General features: G+C 50.8%; 1 protein-coding gene and 1 long non-coding RNA gene across 3 annotated transcripts in view; one reads left to right on the top strand and one right to left on the bottom strand.

Moving 5' to 3' along the window:
• Positions 1–447: 447 nt before the first annotated feature.
• LOC139829248 (uncharacterized) lies at positions 448–1,335 on the bottom strand. The gene is made up of 2 exons (XR_011741659.1): positions 1,117–1,335; positions 448–1,015 (listed from the first exon to the last, which is right to left on the bottom strand). It is a non-coding gene; the product is annotated as an uncharacterized lncRNA (long non-coding RNA).
• A 116-nt stretch (positions 1,336–1,451) lies between these two features.
• SSH1 (slingshot protein phosphatase 1) overlaps positions 1,452–17,512 on the top strand; it is a 33,613-nt gene continuing 17,552 nt past the window's right edge. Inside the window, exons 1-3 of one of the 2 annotated variants that reach the window (XM_065851422.2) lie at positions 1,452–1,589; positions 5,523–5,563; positions 16,917–17,020. In XM_065851422.2, the coding sequence (XP_065707494.1) occupies positions 1,524–1,589; positions 5,523–5,563; positions 16,917–17,020 (211 nt within the window). In that variant the 5' untranslated portion in view covers positions 1,452–1,523. Of the gene's footprint in view, positions 1,590–5,522; positions 5,564–15,348; positions 15,493–16,916; positions 17,021–17,512 lie in introns of those variants that run through there. The other variant, XM_071815822.1, reaches the window with a different exon arrangement.

Genomic DNA, 17,512 nt, shown 5'->3' with positions numbered 1-17,512 from the left:
GCACCCCGTGTCCCACTTGCAGCGGCTCTGGAGTCACTGCTCTGAAAGGAAAACAGGGTCACCACAGGCCAAGGCAAAATGCCATCGCTGACACTTGTCACCATGGTGACTGCTGGCTGCCCCCGTTGGGCCCTGGCTGGTGGGGACACAGGGATGGGACTCCCCAGCCACCAGATTCCTGTGAGATCTGGGAAAATTGGATACTTTGGTGCTGATTTTTGTGTGGTTGGAGAGAAATGGCATTGCCTCCCTCCTGACAGGCCCCAGTAGCTGTGCCACCCTGTTTCCTGCTCAGATGGCTTCATTTGTTGCTTCTAAGCTCCCCGCCCTTCACAAAACCCCCACTTTTGGGTTCTGGGCTGAAAAGCCAGGTATCTGTTGGTGCAAATACCATTACCAGCAGCAGAGGCAGCCCTGGAAGCACAGACCACGCTTGGGCAGAGTTGCTACACTCAGGGATTTTATTGCGCTTAAAGCTTTTATAAGAAGTGTAAGGAAGATAAAATAAACAGGAACTAATCTTCTGAACAGCCAGGTTGCAGACAGGTCTCTGAAGTTCCAGGCTCAGGGTTTCAGCCCTGCTGCACAACCCACCACAGGTGCCAGGAATTTGGTCCCACAGAAGGCAGAGGAAAGGCACCGGCAGGCGTATGCCGGCTGCAGCAGATGCTTTACCCTGAGAAGTCAAGGTGGATGGCATGGGAAGGCCAAGGCTGCAGACTCACAGGGCTTAAGCACTCGGTACCTTCGATGCTTTTAGCAGCGGAGCACATGTTTCAAGCCCCAGTGTTGTTGCAGGCGCTGCAGTCCTGCTTCCCACTGCTGGGCAGGAGCAGAAGCACCAGCGACAGAACGGCCCCATCCAGGCAGCTCCACAGCTTGGGACCCCGCTCCTGGTGCCGTGAAGCTGGAGGCTCATCCGCCGCACGTGCTGCCCCATGGCCGCATCCTCCCAGGGATGCTGCCCGGAGATGTTGTTCGACCCTGGGCATCCAGCCCCCTCTTGCTCGGCCCCCTTTGCAGCGTGGCAGGGACAGAGGGGGAAAGGCTGTTACCCACTGGCCCCAATTATTAAGGGCTTTCCATGCAATCAGCAAAGCCTCTTACACTAATTACCCCATTACTCGTCTGCCTCTCGCATTTGGCACCGCTGACCCCTCGCACTTTCTTCGGTCCGGTTTGAAGGATGCTCCCGGCTGCCACACCCTGAAACCCCTCAGGTGCTTTCGGGAGGAAGCTCAGACCCCACCGACACTTTTTGGGGCGACGGGGCCGCCGCTCCGGTGGGCCGGGCCGTGCGCGCCTCGCCCAGCGCAGCGGGCGAGCCCCTGGGGAAGCTCCGCCCCGTCCCGCCCCGGGGCCGCCGCCGCAGCCGCCTCAGCCGCCTCACTCGCCTCACTCCTCCCCGCTCCGCCCCAGCCCACCCTGCTCCTCCCCGCGGCCGGGCGGGCTGCGCAGCCGCCGGGGCGGTGGAGGCGGCCGGCGCCCCGCAGCCGCGGCTGTAGCCGGGCCGGGCCGACGCCATGGCGCTGGTCACGCTGCAGCGCTCGCCGACCCCCAGCGCCGCCTCCTCGGCCAGCACCAGCGAGGTGAGCCGGGCCGGGCCGCGGGCAGAGCGGGGACGAGGAGCGGGGCGGGACGGGACGCGGCCCCTCAGCGCCTCGGCTGGGCCCGCGCAGCGGCCCGCGGAGCTTCACGGTCCTCGGCCACGGCCCCCCACAGCCCCTCCCGGCCCCAGCCCAGCCCTCCCGGCCACCGCAGCCTCTTCCCCTCGCCGCCCCCTTGGTGCTGCTCAGCCCCGTGTGGCTGCCGGGCCGAATCAGGCCCGGGACCGTACCGCCCTGTACCCGCTGGCCGTCCCCTCCTCGGCCCCAACCAGCTCCCTGTCCCCCACCGCTGTCGCCCCACTCGAGCCCTCCCGCAGCATCAGCCTGGGTTGGCTGAGCCGCGGGGCTGTGCCCTTCTCCGCATGGTGGGTCCCGGGCAGTGGGCTGGGCCTGTCGGTGGAGCAGCTGTGCTTGTCCCTTGTCCCCCCGTAGCCGCCACCTCCTGCCCGGGGGATGCTCAGTGTCACCCCTTGTGTGATCCCTCTGTCCCTGAGCTGCAGTGGAACCACCTTGGGGGGCTCCCCGAGGCAGCTGCAGTCAGTTCCCTGCTGCCAGAGCAGCTTCTGGCCCCCTCCACCCTGTACCTGTGTGATGTCCCCATGTCGCAATGTCCCTGTGTCATGCTGTCTGCTGTCACTCCTTGCCACAGCACAGCCCACACCATGCTGTTACCCTCTCCTCCTTCACAGCTCTGTTGCTCCGAGGCCACGTACCCACCACTTAACCCGCTGTCCCCGTAGCGCTCTGCTCCATGTGTCCCAGCTCTGCAGGAACAGGCACCCTGCGTGTCCCAGCCCTGCTGCCTGCCCCCTTCACCCTGGTACCCCAGAAACGCCTTCTCTCTGCCTCTGCCCAGCTTCCGTTTTCCCTCACCACAGCTCCCACGCACTATCCAAACACAGCTGCACCCTCCAATTGCTTTTCTTCTTCCCCGTGCATGCCTTTTCTCCTCCTAACCTCTTTTGAGACCCTCAAAGACGGGCCTGCATATCCTCCCTGTGCATCCCTCTTCCACCCCCACCTCGTTCTTTTGGTGCTTGCTGCCTTCGGCTTTGCTTTTTCCCACCAGGTAAACAATCCTATTTGTCACCTGTCAGGTCCCTGTGAGTCCCCTGGTGAGCTGGTCCGGGGGGGCAGGCAGGAGGGTGTCAGTGCTGCAGGGCTTGCAGGTTCTTCCTCTCCGGAGGGGCTGTGGGGTTCCCTTTGCACGGCCCTGGCTGGAGACCCGGCTCATCCCTTCCTGCTCCAGCTGTTCTGCCCTCCGTTCAAGTTGAGTGGTTTGGGCTCCTGAGGCTGCAGGAACACCCTGTGTTCATTCAAGAACTTGGAGACGGGACTTGTGCTTCTCCGAGGATTTTCCAGCAGGATTTTTGTTGAGGTCTTGTTTAAACAGAGTCTTAAATGAGACCGAGTGGCCGCCTGATCTACACAGATGTAAAGGAGCTGTAGCTCTTTTGCAGGCGGTGGAATTAGACTGGGTTTAGCTGATGCAGGTGGGAGAGGACTCAAGGCAGGGTGGCGCTCCCTTTGTTACATGTACCTCTGTTAGACATTGCATTGTGGAGGAGCTCTGTGTCAGTTGCTATTGTTTTCAATGGGGTAACCATACAATTCTCCCTTTCCCTCTCCAAAATGCTGCCTCAAACTTGCTGCCTGGTGTTGTCCCCTTCTGCCACCAGCATCTGTGGCTCAGGTATATTTTGGTGGCTTCCAGAGGAAGATCTCAGCTCCCCTTCTGTTTGAATGGTCACTTCTGACATGAAATACCATAAAACTGTACATTGTCCTTTTCCAAATGCAGTGTATTGATTTTTGCAAAGTTAATTTCAAAGAAAAATCCCATTGAAAAGTGCTAACGTGATCCCTGATCTTTTATAATCTTTCTCGCAAGGAAAATCAGGGCTCTTCAGGGCTTTTAGCCTAATGTGAGGGATTAGTAGAATACTTTTTAAAATGGAAAATGATGACAAAACATCCTTGCTAATTGTGAGTGTGCTGCTGGTGGGGGTCTGGCCCCGGTGTCCATGCCATGGGGGGGGTCCATGACCTCACCTGTGTGGAGCATCACAAACCCTGCCAGCTCGGAGGGACGCTCTGAGCAAAACAGGTCAGAAAGTGCCTTGTTTTGCTTTTGCTGCAGCTTTTTAATAGAAAATACAGGGAGAATTGACTTTGAAAGCAAGTCACCTTCTGCAGAAGATGAGGCTGGAGCAGCTTCAGGGGCCAGCTCTGCTGCTGAGCCGCAGCTGATGACGTTCATGACTTCACAGTCACATTTGTTTAAAAAAGTGAGGTTTTTCTCCCTTTTGTTGCTACGTGACAGACCCAAACAAACAGGAGGGTGACCTTACAAAGGCCAAAAACCTGCCAGCCCTTCCCAGAGCTGGGGGATCTGCTGGCGGGGGGCACTGGGGCTGGGGGTGTTCCCAGGGCTCTGCCTGCTGCCCCAGCCAGGCCGGCTCTGCACTGCTGCACACTGTAAACAGACTAAAAATAGCGATGGTATGTTTCTCGCCATCAGCTGCAGTCATTTTGGATGGTCTCAGTGTATCGCTTTTCTTCCAAATGGCCACATTTCTGACATCCGGCCGGTGCGGTTGCATTTGAGGTTTTTTCCTGGCATTACCTCTGTTCCTGCAGGTTGTGAGCAGAGCAGCTCCTGGGAGCTCTGGCCTCCTCAGTCTGAGCTTGGAGGGGTGGGGAACAGCCCAGGTCCTACATACACACACAAAACTTCAAGCTTGAATGTTTTACGTGAAACTACTTGCTTATTTTTTTACTTCTACAAAACCACCTGGAAACGAGTATCCATTCCAATGGCCCTTATTTGATGTGGCTTTTAGGCGATGTTGTAGTAAATAACAGGTGGTCCCTGGGTGTTAGCACTGGTGGAGCATGATTTCTTAAAGGCTTGCGTCCCTCCAGCTTCATCAGGCTCTAGTGAGTTGCAGGGTTGATGGTTTTCCTGTTGCAGGACAGTCTGTAAGATCCCTGCTTCGCTTCTTGGAACCGAGCCATCTCACCAGTGAACCCTTGCCCTCCGAGGGGATGCTCCTGGCCCTTTTCTGCCTACTTACACAGGACCTGAGGAGGAGAATTATCTTTGAGCTTTTTTTTTGTAGTCAGCTCTGGATGCAATTAACCCCAGCCCTGTTTTTCTTTAATGTGTAATTCTGTCCTAAAGCTAACAGGGATCTTGAAAGGGGTGGCTGGAAAGCACAGCTGTGTGGAAGTGTTTCTCTCTGAATGTGGGCTCAAGTCAGCTGGCACACTTCTGTTTTGATTAAATAAAGTGTAAGGGCCAGTAATGTCACCTGAGCAGCCAGATTTGCTGCCAGGGGGACTTTCCACCAGTGCCCAGTGAAAAAGTTGTAATACATGCCTGCCATCCAAGCGGTGTGTTTATCAAGAGGGCAGCAGATGCACGACTTGTTGATGGCTGGGCAACCAGGTGAGCATCATCCTAGCCTGGGGACACATCTTCTGCCAGCACCCAGGTGGAGGTGGCCAGGTGGCAGCGTTAATTTGTGCCCAGCTCTTCGTCACCAGCCTTTGCCCGGGACAGGTTCTGCTCTCACGTGTGTGCTCAGGGGGAGCGATGTGTCTGTGCCTGCGGTGACGTCGCGGTTGGCGATCTTCAAACCCATCTGTGCTCTAGGACCAGCTTGCAGGATTAGGACCTAATAGCTTTAAAATCCCCGTGAGCCCCTTTGTCATCCGGCACCGGGTGCTGGTGGCATATATGTCCAGGGAGTCTCATTTATCCCCAGCACTGGAAAGAAAACCCCCACGAAATACCTGCCCAAAACTTGTTATTGCAAGCGTGGTTTTAAAAAGCATGGGGATTTTTTTTAAGTTGTAGTATGGAAACAACCAGTGTGTAACTTTCTCTGTATCCTTCTTTTCTCCCCTCAGCTGGAGGTTGGCAGTGATGAAGAGCGTAAATTAAATGTGAGGTAAGCAGAGTTACTTGGCTCTAAACATCGTTGTGAGTTGTTTGCCGTGTATCTGAGTCCTGATCCTGCACAGGACTCCAGCCTCGAGCATGTACCTTTACCTGGAGGGGCTGGCATGGTCTGCACACAGCTGAACACCGGGGATGCTCTCCCCCTTATCAGTTTAGTTTTGAAAGGAGTGTTTAATGAACTGAAAGCATAAAAGAGGGTTTGTGGGTTTTGGTTTCTTTTTTTTCTTTTCCTGATAGGAAGAAACTGGAAAATTGCTCATCAGCTCTGACCACAGCACTTAACTGTTACTGCAGCATCTGTATTGCTGCTGCTGCGCTCTGGGGTTGGGGCTGTGGGTCGGGAAGGGGGGGATGCACCTGGGGTGGACACGAGAGAGTTCTACCTGTTCCTGGCTGTTAACCAGCAGGAAATTTGATTCCTTTGATATTGGGGTTGTGTGGAGCCACTTTCTTCATGCGAGGGGGAGGAAAGGGCTGAGATGTCCTGCTGGAGGAGGGAGAGGCTTCTCTCGCTGACATTATGCAGAGATCAGGAGTAGTGATGATAAAGCCCGTTTGGTGGGACCCTGGCCTAACGGGGCTCTGGGTGATTATGTGGATTGTTCACTCTAAACCCAGCTGCTGCAGACAGTTCTTGGCCTCTAACTGTAAACTGAGAGATAAAATGTAAAAACACAACAGTGGTCCAGCAGGCTGGGTCTCCTTGTTAAGACTTTCTACTTCAATTATCTTTGTTTCAGGTAAAAGCAAAGTCAATCATGTTCCTGCTTGGAGTTCGATTTTGTTTCCATCCCATTTTATGCTTTGAGACCTACTATTGCAGAGCCGTAAAAGAGAGACACTGTCATGAGTCTAGGACAAAGTGGAGTTGATTTGAAGCCTGGTTAACCTTGTGGTTTTGCAAGCAGCAAGTAGACATTAGGGCACCAACCATCTTTACTCTGCAAGTGAAGTCAGAGAGCAGAAAAGCAAAGTGGCTCCTTTACAGAGTAAGTGTCAGGCTTTGCCGTGTCTGTGTCCCGGAGGATTTGTTGTGGCTGCAGCTGTCTGGGAAGCTGCCTCTGCTCACTGTCCTGCTGGTGTCCACGGGGGTCACAAGCGTGTGTTTGGTTGCTGTGTGGATGGGCGTTCAGTGGCAGTCTGTAGTGTCATTCTTTAGCTTGTTTTCTGCAGAATGCATTTTGTGTCAGTTAAAGGGAAGTTCGGGATTCCTGGTTCTGCTCCCAGCTTGGTTGTGGGCTTATTGTGCAATTCAGGGCCTAGCAGGAGCCCACTGAAGTCATGAATAGCAGCACATCCTTAATTCTTAGGCCTTTTCCCATGTTGTATTAAAGAGTAACACTTAACCAAGCAGTATGATGACCTCTTCTTTTGTGTATGTGGCTCTTGTGCTGAAGGAGGAAATACAGCTTTAGCCTTCTTCGTTACAAATGAACTCAGTGACAGTGTACAGATGAATTGTTGATTTTGTGGCCTCTTTGGTCCATCTGGGCTTTTGCAATCCAGGCGTGTGCATCCATCACTGACCAGAGCAATCATGGGGGTGGACGTGGTGAGACTGGGCTTAAAGACTGAGACTTTTCTACTGGCCGTTGAAAAAAGCTGCAGCAGTGACTTTGGCTACTGCAGTCCTAAGAGCTTCCTCTGTCCTTCAGTCTCTTGGGGCTGCTCTTCCGTACACAAATTTCAGGATAAGAATCTGGTAATTAAGTCACTAGATAGACCTTGGGAACAGGATCGCTCTTGGGCAGAGCCTTGGCTGTACCTGGGGAAACACTGCCAGGCACTGAAGAAAACATGTGGCCTGAGTGTGGACAGAGTGTAGATGATAAATGCAGCTCCTCTGGCAGGGAGGTGTGTAGATCCTGTCCCCGTCCTGTCCCCATTCTGTCCCATCCTGCCAGCAGCTGCTCCGGATCTGTTCTCAGAGACTTTACCCAGTGCCCATGGGGTGGCAGAATTGTTCAACTTCATTGTGCTGCTTCTCCGACAGCTGAGCTCAGGTCTGAAAAACCCACAGGACGGGCTGTGACAATGGTGTTTGCGAATCTTTACGTCGTGGTCCAGATGTGCTGGAGACGGAGGTGACAGCTGTGCTTTGTCACATGCGCCCTGGGTGCAGGGGTTAGCGGTCCAGCACCTGAACGGTCAGAAGAAGGACAGGCTGGTGCAGCAGATCTTCCTCATGGTTTCTGTCATCCCAAAATGCTTTGCTTTTTTTTTTTCTCTTCCTTCATGAAAAAGCTTTTACCCTAAAATAGACTGAGGGGACATGTTCTAGGTTCGGCTCTTCTTCCAAAGATATTGTTACTAACTGCATTTTATTAGACATTAATGTGTTTTAAAGTCTTTCACTTTCCAGAATTTTGCAGCAGCCTCGCATCCACGCTGTTTCCAGCAGACAGCGCGGAGTCTGCTTTGCTCCCCAGTGGGTAAAAACTCACAGCAGAGGAAAAAGAGCACAGACTGGGATCTCTCAGCCCAGTCGAGCTCGGTGCAACTGGTGCAGGAAGAAGCTCACACGTGTGATTCTGTGTTCTCTGTGTCTGCTGAAATCTTCCTGAATGCCCATCAGCTGTTGGATGCTGTGGCTTGATCCCCTTTTTTCCCTAAGGATGCAGTGCACCCATGGGACCTTGAGACATCTCACCTAAAACTGCGGGCACGGTTAGGCTAAGTCAATGGGAGCATGAATTAGCTTAGAGTTAAGCACAGCCTTAAGTTTTACAAGATCAGAGTGTGCCCAATTCAGCCTTATCACAGAGCCGTGTTGTGCTCATTTAGTTCAGAACAGCCTCTGAGAAGATGATATCGAGTGTAGGGGAGGCTGAGAGCGGGGCTGAGCTCTTTTCAAGCAGACTGCTCTGGCAGAATGGGCTGTGTGCAGTTTTTCCTCCGCTGTTTTTTAGTGCAACCCGATGACTTTGATCCCTCACCGTTGGGTGACTCTGTAGCACCAAGGCACGGGAGATGTTTTACAAAGCCAGTCGTGTTGTGAGTGTTGGCTCTCAGATGCGGTTGGCAAATACAGCGAGGTAATCGCTGGTTTTAATTACGAACACAAGTAAGTTTGTTTAGCCAGTCGTTCTGTAATCTTTGCCATTATTGGCTTTCCAATTGCAATCTGAATGCGGTCAGAAACAGGGCTGGATCAGTGTTTTCAGGCACCTCTGCAGGGAGATGGGGGTTGAACTGGTCCAGAAGGGCCTGGGAGTTGTCTCCAGCCACTGATCAAGCCTGAAGATCATTATGGAAAGAATTGTTCTTGTTTCACACTGTTAAACCCAGTTTTAAGAGCTGGCAAGAGCAGCTGTGGGAGGTAAAGGTTTTCAGGATTACCTGGTTGGGAACGAACATGCTCTACCACACTGGTTTGATAACCAGCTTTGCAGTTCCTTTAGTCACTGCTTTTTGTTGCTGTTTAATGAAGTGATTTTCTCTCTTGAAGGTAGTGGAGTTACACTGGGCATTGGTTTGACTTGGTTTTGCATTCATGGCAAGAATTAGAGCCTCAGGTTGATGAAAACTCCCTTGGCAGCCCAGTGATCAACAAGAGGAGTAATTGCTGTGGACAAACTCCTTACAGAGCATCATCCCAGCTGGCCCAGGCCAGAGGACTCGTTATAAGGAGGCTGTTTGGTTAAAATCACTGTAATAAATCAGATTTCTATCAGGCTCTCCTTGTGTAGCCACGTGTTTGCCCCGCAGGTGGGGATGCTTTTACCTTTACACTTTATTGCATATTCTATTTTAATGCACCAAAAATTCTTTCTTAACACCTTGATCTTTAACTTTTTTAGGGATTTATGAGCATGTTTTGCTGGAGACAGCACAGAGTGCATGGCTCATACCTGCAGCTTTGCTGGGCCATGTTTATGACACTGGGAAGGTGCACAGGGCAGGGGCTATGCCGGGGCAGCTGCCTCGAGGGTTTATTTGTGGGAACAGCAGCTCATTACGTACCTGACGAGCCCTGCTCGCTGTGGTATTTATTGTCTCCCAGTTATTTGCTGGGAGATCTCAGGGCAGAAGCTGCTGACTTGGTGAACTGTGCAAAACAGGATGGTGAATCACATCCTGGCGGGGCCGCTGCATCCTGCCCAGCGCGCTCCGAAACGGGGGCGCAGCCGCGGGCTCCTGACCCCCGACTGCTTGTTGGCCCGTAGATGCGGCTGTGGAAGCCGATGGAGATATAATCAGAGCTTTACATTTTGTGGTGGGCTGCGTGGGGACGTTCCGAGCCTGCGGAGCCGAGGAAGCAGGCGCTTGTTTGACACTTGAGTAGGATCTGGCCTTTCCAGGAAACCGGTGCTGACTTGAGCAACGCGAATTTACGTGGATGTGGGCAGGGTAACACCAGGAGACCTGCCAGCCTGAGGATGCGCTCATCAGGCCCTTTCAGAATGTCATATTAATCTCCTTTTGTTTTTTTTTTTTTGTTTTATTTTTTCATTTTTTTGGCTGAAACCTCAGCAGCTTGGCAAAAAAAACCCCAACTCACTGGCCCTGTTGTCAAAGGTACTGGCTTTGCACTGAACGTTTGTTTTTTTTCCTGTGAAAGACCAATGTGATTACTGTTTATTTAGGTGTTAGAGCTGGGTCAGAAAAATATTTTGGTTCCAAATGCCTCTTGATTTTAAATACCTTAATCTTTGATAATCGGCTGCCAAGATCTGTGAGTCAGGGCTTTCTCATACCAACCAGAGCTGTGGTCTGCCTGACAAGTGCTCTGGAGATGTTTTTGGAGAACATGAAATGGGCAGAGCACCTTCATAGGCATGGCTTTACTTTTAATTATGAGAGTGTTGATTTTTATTATTATTTTTTAAAATTTCCTAAACATTTACGCATCCCTCTGCAGCGCAGAAGCGCTCTGCTGCTACGCAAAACATCAGGAAGCAAAATGAGCCAAAACTAAGCCCAGCATCAAATGGATTAGGACATAAAATGCATCCCTTAGTTCAGGTTTATCTCAGACAAGGAGGACTCTTCTCTGCAGAGCTCACCTTCCCTCTCTCGAAGGTTTAGAGTCACAGCCCTGACAGGTCTGGGTTTGGAGTGGAAAAAGAAAGATGATGCTGAGGTTTTTACCAACACTGTGTCTTGAGGTGGCTTTTCTCCTGGCCGCCCGTCCTCGAGGAGCCAGGAGGGCGGCTGAGCTCCAGCCAAACATTAGAGGGACCGTCAGGGTTGAGCTGGAACTTTTCTCGCTTTCCTTTTACCCCGCGTGATCCATCTAGATTTATTTGATTTTATTCTTACGCCTTACCAATGTGTGAAGCACTCCCTGGTCTCTGCTGCCTTTTTTGGAGTCGTTCTGAAACCCAGCAGCTCAGCTGTGTTTTGGGTTGCCGTGCTCCCTGCGCTGCTGTCTGTGTCCCGGCTGACCCTTGCACACGCCGCTTGGAAGCTGCTTTCTTAATCCTCAAAACCATTATTCACCTGCCTTTTCTTTTCCAATGGCGCTGCTGGGGAGTTTCCACTTGTTTCCCTGGCCTGTCTCCGGGAGACGCTGCTGAGTGGGTGAAGTGGGGTGACTTAATAAAATAGTTTAGAGGATTGAAACAATGAGTTGACAGGAGGAATGCAGGAGGATGGGCCGATGTGCCGACAGCTTGGCTGGGGAGGAGAACGGGAACGGGATCAGCTCCTGCCCGGGCGGGAGGCTCGGCTTTCGATGTGCCCTCTGTTCAGAAGCCTGGGGACCAGCATCATCGCACCTCTGCTTGGGCTTGGACCACAGTGCCAGGACAGGCTTGTGGTCTGTCCTCCTCCCTACCTGCGCTCATAGAACAGCCATGGCAACAGTAACATCCAAAAAAGTGGCTTGTAGGAAAATAGAGGATCTGGCCCCGGCCTCCTGAGACTGTGGCTATCGCAAAAACGACATCACGTTGCAGTGGGAATCTCAGAAGCGCTCGCTGCAATTCAGGCCGTTGGTTCCAAGCACATCGCGTAGCTGTGATCAGCCTCGTGCCTTTTTGAACTCTGTGATTAATGGGATGAGCAGAAAGGTTTTATTTTTCCTTGTGAAGCAATCTCTTATTTAATTTGGCTTTTCACCATCCAAGCACTAGGGTTTCCTAGAATTTTCTCTTTCCTGGCTGTTTGGGAGCCGTTCCACTAATTTTGCGCAAGTCTTCTGGAATGGGGAACAATCCTGCTAATTTGTTTGCTTCCCTGTCCTTACCCTTTCTCTCGGATAGTTTATCTGAGCAGCTCCAGTGCCCCAGCCTGATGCATCGCTCCCCACTGCGCAGGGTGGCTGGAGGCACATCATCAGTGCTCTGTTTAAGTTAGGAAATTAGCTTTTGTGGCCTTCGTGATTGATTTTGCTTTTTCTCTTTTTCCCCTTTGTGCTCGAGGACTGTTTGGATGTGGATGTGAATGGCCAGCAGTGTGTCCAGCCCCGCGCAGCATTCCGTGCCCACGCCTCATGGCCCAACAGCCCGCGCTCAGACTCCCGTTTTGTGCTGTGCTGCTCAAAACACACGAGCGAAGCCCGATGGGTCATCCTGCCTGACCGACTCGCTCTGCTTTGAAATATGGGGAGATGTTTGTCCCTTGAGGAGGCGTTACAGGCCCCCCATCAGCGCAGGGAGCTTTCTGCTGTTGTGTGTTTGTGCCCTGAATGTGTCTGAGATGTTCTCCATGTGTCTGAAGGAACATCAGACCTTCAGAGCTTATGTTTTGCGTTTATTCTTGGGGTGACTTGAACAGCACTTGCATTAAATGGGCTTCTCGATTGTGATCAGCAGCAAACACAAAGCTAACGAGTTAATTACGGCTCTAGAAATACTGAGGGTTGCTGAAGGTGTGGAGATAAACTGGGATCCTTGGGCATCCCCTGCATCCAGCGATCCTGTGGCAGTTCTGGGAGCGGCAGGGACACCCGGGCAGACACAAACGTGGATGTTTCTGTGCTCTGCCTCTCACCTAGATGCCATTTTTTAATTCTTAGACAAGGAGTGGACGGCTGAGTCAGCCTCAGGCCTGGCTGTGTCTTCCTGGGGAAGTGTTGTTCTCCCTACTGACTTCTGCGTATGGATGTTTGTTCTGAGATGAGTTATGTAGCTGTAATATAGATTAGTAGAGTATTTTATTGTATCCTGCAAGATGATTATGTCTTATGTGAGATTTCCCATTAAAATGGAGAACTCGAACACCCGAGGCGTAGAAGGTTTGTCGGTGAGACACACGGCAGCCGAAGCCACAGTGGCAAAGCAAACTGCCCAGGGAAAACCCTTCTGTGCCTGGCAGCTGATTTCCAGCTCTGTCTGTCTGTCCAGTAACCCGAGCAGCTCTGTCTCTTTTTCCGAAACGCAGCATTTTTAACAGATTGTTTGGTGCCATTATTTTTGGCCCCGGGGCGTGGCATTTTGTAACGATGAAAAGGCGCTGCCTATTGTGTTCTTAAGCAACTTGAAATGGAATTGATGGGAGTTGCAGCCACGTTCTTCTGGAGCTTTCCCAAAGGGGAAGAGATATTTTCTCTTCAAGTTGAGCAGCACGAAGCCAACAGATGGAGCAAGGGACGGTGAAGCGGGAGAAGCTGGAGCCTGAGCTCAGTGGTGCTGTGGCTGCACAGCATCATCTCCAGGTGCAGAAGGGCCCCGGCTTTACGGACAGCAAAGCGCTGTAGCTGTGTCACCTCAGCATTTCCCAAATGCTTGTAGGTGTAGGTTTTTACCACCCTTGGGGGGTAAATGCCATTAGTTTGGTAAGCTGAGGTTATGGAGTAGAACTAGGACTGGTTTCCAGCTGTACCGGAGCACCAGGATCCCAGGGCTGTGACAAAACCCATGAGCTCTGCATTTATTTGAGAGCCTGGAAACGTTTCCTGTACAGTAGCTTGTGCTGGTTGGGATTCCTGGAGTGGAATGGGAGGTTTCTGTAGTGCATTCCGGGGGAAAACTCGACAGAAAGCTGCTTCTGCCCCTGACCAGGCTGGCGGTGCTGGGAGATGCGAGCGTGGTTGTGGTTTATGCCCAGAGAAGGATTTAGTCAGGGGTCTGTAAGAAACGAGCCTTCAGCGACTTTGGTCATATCCAGCCACGAACAAATAAACACCAAACCACCTGAAAGACTTTGTTGTTCGGTGGGAGCTCAGTAGCTTGTGAGTCACTGAAAATCAAACCGCGGTAGCTGCACAGTAAGTGAAGAAGCATTTTAATTTGACAACTAATGCCTTTGTCATACCTATATTACGGCGGAGGCATGCAGTGTTTTAATTGTAAAGAAACAAGCAGGCGTTTGTCGATACGATGCTATTTATCTAGTTCTGTCCCAGGGAGCATGGACTTTGTACAGCGGCGGGTTGCTGATAGATGCTGCGTTGCCTTCAGATGAAGCAAACAAACAAACAAGTCTGGAGGAGGGAAATGATTAGACGAGCCTCAGCTGGTTTTTTCCCCTCCTGAATGGCCCTCTTTCATCAGGAGATGTTAGGACAAGTGCTTTTTCAAGCCAGGATATCAGGGGAAGACACAGTGTTCTGTAAAAGTCATCCAGTTCCCGGGTAGCATCAACAGACGCGATTTCTCTGCTGCGCACAGAATATACGGTCAACCTTTTCTTTTCCTTCTTTTCTTTTGACTTTTATGGGTTTAGAAGCAAAAGGATGTGAGTTTTACAGCTAGTTATGAATCTTTTTGAACTTGCTGACTTCTGTCTGACTCTTGGGCCGGCACAATGCTTCTGCTGTTCGAAGAAAACCACTCCGAATTAGTATGTATAAGCCACTCGTTTTTATGCTGCTTACCAGGGCATTTGTCACTGCTGCCGAGGGTCAAAAGTTTGGGACGTTCTTTAATGATAGGATAGTATTTTCCTGTTCTTTTGGAGATACTTTAAAAGGCTGGAGTTTTGGTTGTTTACTGGAACTGCAGGATTTAAGAGTTTTTTAGAACCGGGTTGGAAAATTGCGCCTTGCCTCTTTCTCACGTCTTGTTCACTCTATTTTAGTGCAGTTGTGTGAAGTGACTGAAAGCAAAGAGTGTTCCTAGAGTGGAGATAAGGGATGGTGCCGGGTAACGTTGCTGTTTCAGGATGGTGTAAAATATAGGGGCGCTTGAATGCGTCACCTCCATACGGCACTGCGCTGGTCCTATGGAAATGGGAGTTCACATGGAAATCGGGGAGCGCCGGGGGTACGGGCAGCCCGAGTCATGGCAAGCTGTGCGGTTTAGGAAACAAATATTTAAATTTAAAAAGAAATCTCGCTTTCAATATGTTCTTTGCCTTGGCTTTCTGGTTCATTTCGATGCAGATGAATACGTGGTGACAATTCTGCGATGAGGGCTGTCCTTTTCCTGCGGTCGCTTTCTGCTCCTGCAGCGCTTTCTCACTTACCTGTGACTGGGAATATTCTGCTTTGTTGGGAAGGATTTCTGGGCTGCAGGAGGGGAGAATATCAGGCAAAATGACTGGGAATTAGTGATGTGTTTGCGAAGGAGCGCTGTCTCTTCCATGTTTTTTGCAGCTGTAGAAATCCCACTTATTAGTTTATTAGGGATAAAAGAATATCCTTTTGGATGTTTTTCCACTTTCCTAAAGAAATATTTCCTAAAGTTATTGGGACAGGACTAGTGAGTTGTTTCCTTGTGCGTTATCTAACCATTCCCTTCGTCTTGCTGAAAAACCAGATGAGCGTGCGTGAAGCTGGTATCTGAGTATTCTATACATTGTGTTGGCGTCACGGCTTTTGGGTCACTTCTGGCCTTTTTTTAACGCTTTCCTGTGAGATCTGGCGTGAGAAGGAAACCCAGCTCTTCCTGGCTGCCTCACGGGATGAACCAGGTTCCCGTTTGCAGAGGCTCTTGCTGTTGGGCCGTGTGCCAGGCGGAGCAGATCACCAGATCGCCGGGACCGACCGCGAGGGGCTCCGCGGCTCCTGCCCGCACACAACTCGCTGGCGGGGTGAGTGTAAATAGAGAATAACTTGCTTTAATCAGGGCACAATTTTCCTGCTGGCGTTTTATGGATCTGATATAGGACTTGTGGAACCTGGAACTTAGGTGAAAATTTTTAGTTCGCTTTCTAAAGGCAGCTGAAATTTAAACCCGATGCAGATTTTTCTGGGAATATTGCACCATGAAGATTCAGTTGAAAAGCGAGGAAGCTTTGCCTGGGAAGCGTGGCTGTGTTCTGAGAGAATAGAAAAGCTGAACTTCCAGCAAAGGCTGAAAGGACATGAAATTTGTGTCTGTCACAAAGTACTAAGGTGGAGCGGAGTGTTCGTGCTCACTTGTGCCCAAAGGCAAAGACCCCGGTAACAGAAGAACAGACGAGCGCTGGGAGTAGTAACTCCTGGGGGATCATTTTCTGTAGCATAAGTAACTCCCATGTAGCACAATCTCGTAATGGAGCATTTATGTTTAGTAGATAGCAGACAGTAATTAATGATGATCTATGTTTGAAAGTGTAGGACGGCAGAAAATTGGGCTTTGTAACGAGGAATGTCTCTTGTGATGTTAGGAGCGGCGTAGGAAATGCTGTGCAAGCAGTTACTGTGGCAACTAAAAGGTAGCTTAGTGGATGTTGATTTTCAACCTTGTGGGAAATGCGAACTTTACCGCTTATGTCCAAGCCTGGTTCTAAAGTGCAAGTGCCTTATGGAACTGGGTAATGAGGCTCGTGCTGGTGCTCACTGCAACTACTGATTATATTTTGTTCAGCCTTCTCTTTAGTTGTGTTCTGAGGCCTGTGTGTCATTTCACTGTGGAAATATCGTTCTGTGTTTTGTCACACAGAGATCTGCCACCTTACCAGCAGCGTTTGCCAGAGCAAAGCAAAGTCTTTGCTATTGTGTCGGTTGCTTTTTCCCCCTGAGGTTTCGGTGCAGTTTCCTTTCTGTTGTGATGTGCAGGTTTCGTTTGCACTCCCTTCCTTTCTAAATCTACAGACAACCTATGGTCGCATGTTCTTGTTTTTGTGTTCCAAAGAAATCTCAAGAACTGGAATTAATAGGAACTGATTGACTCGGAACCTGATCTGAAGTCATTTTACAGGTCTAAGCGTGTAAAAAGTCTTACCCTCTCCTGGTTTTAAGTCACAGAATATGATAATCAAATGATAAAGTCATTTCCAGCCCATGACAGCTCAGGCAAGTATCTCCTGCAATGGCCAAGTAATAATATGTTGGTGGAAAATGACACATGAATAATCTGTGAATAATGCTGGAGCCGTGCCGTGCAAGTGGCGGGATCCGACTTTGGGAGCAGCTTCTCGTGGCAAACTCCTGTTGTGTTTTAGTGAGGAGGAGCCCTCCCTTCCCGGGGCCTGCAGACCACGTTTTGCTGATATTTCCTCTCCATTGATTTCCTCTGTCGTTTGTTTTCCAGCCTCAGCGAGAGCTTTTTCATGGTGAAAGGCGCAGCCCTTTTCTTACAGCAAGGAAACAGCTCCCAGGGCCAGCGAAGTCTCCAGCATCCTCACAAACATGCAGGTAGTGGATTAAATCACCTACTGACTTCTTTTTTCCTCTCTTGCCTTGCTGCTCATTCCGGACAGACTGACAACATGCGTGGGTGGGTGGATGACTCCTCTAATTGTCAGAGTGGGCCTTGTACAACCTGCTCAGCAAAACCACGGTTTCAACCCGCTTGATTGGAATGGGAATGTGTGGTTATTGAGTCTTTAGAGCTGCAACCAGAGCAAAAATTTATCCTCTGCAGACACAGTGGCATCTTAAGCCAGGGGTCTGTGCTGAATCAGTATCCCTGTTTTCCCCAGACTAAAAATTGTCACTTGTGCTTCAGCATTTTGATCTTTGCCTTCCCCTTTGGCCTGTGGGGAGGAAAATTGGAGGGGCTGAGTCACAGGGCTCTGCCACCTCTTCTGTAGCGACCGAGGTGCTGACTCAGCACGGCGGGGACGTTTCTCCTGGTGTTCTCCCAGCCTCTGGCCATCTGAAGCTTGAGACTTTTGGGTTTGGTCT

Source organism: Patagioenas fasciata, chromosome 17, assembly GCF_037038585.1.
Source record: "Patagioenas fasciata isolate bPatFas1 chromosome 17, bPatFas1.hap1, whole genome shotgun sequence".
NCBI lineage: Eukaryota > Metazoa > Chordata > Aves > Columbiformes > Columbidae > Patagioenas > Patagioenas fasciata.
The sequence above is the reverse complement of the archived record's forward strand: the minus strand, read 5'-3'. Positions and strand labels throughout refer to the sequence as shown.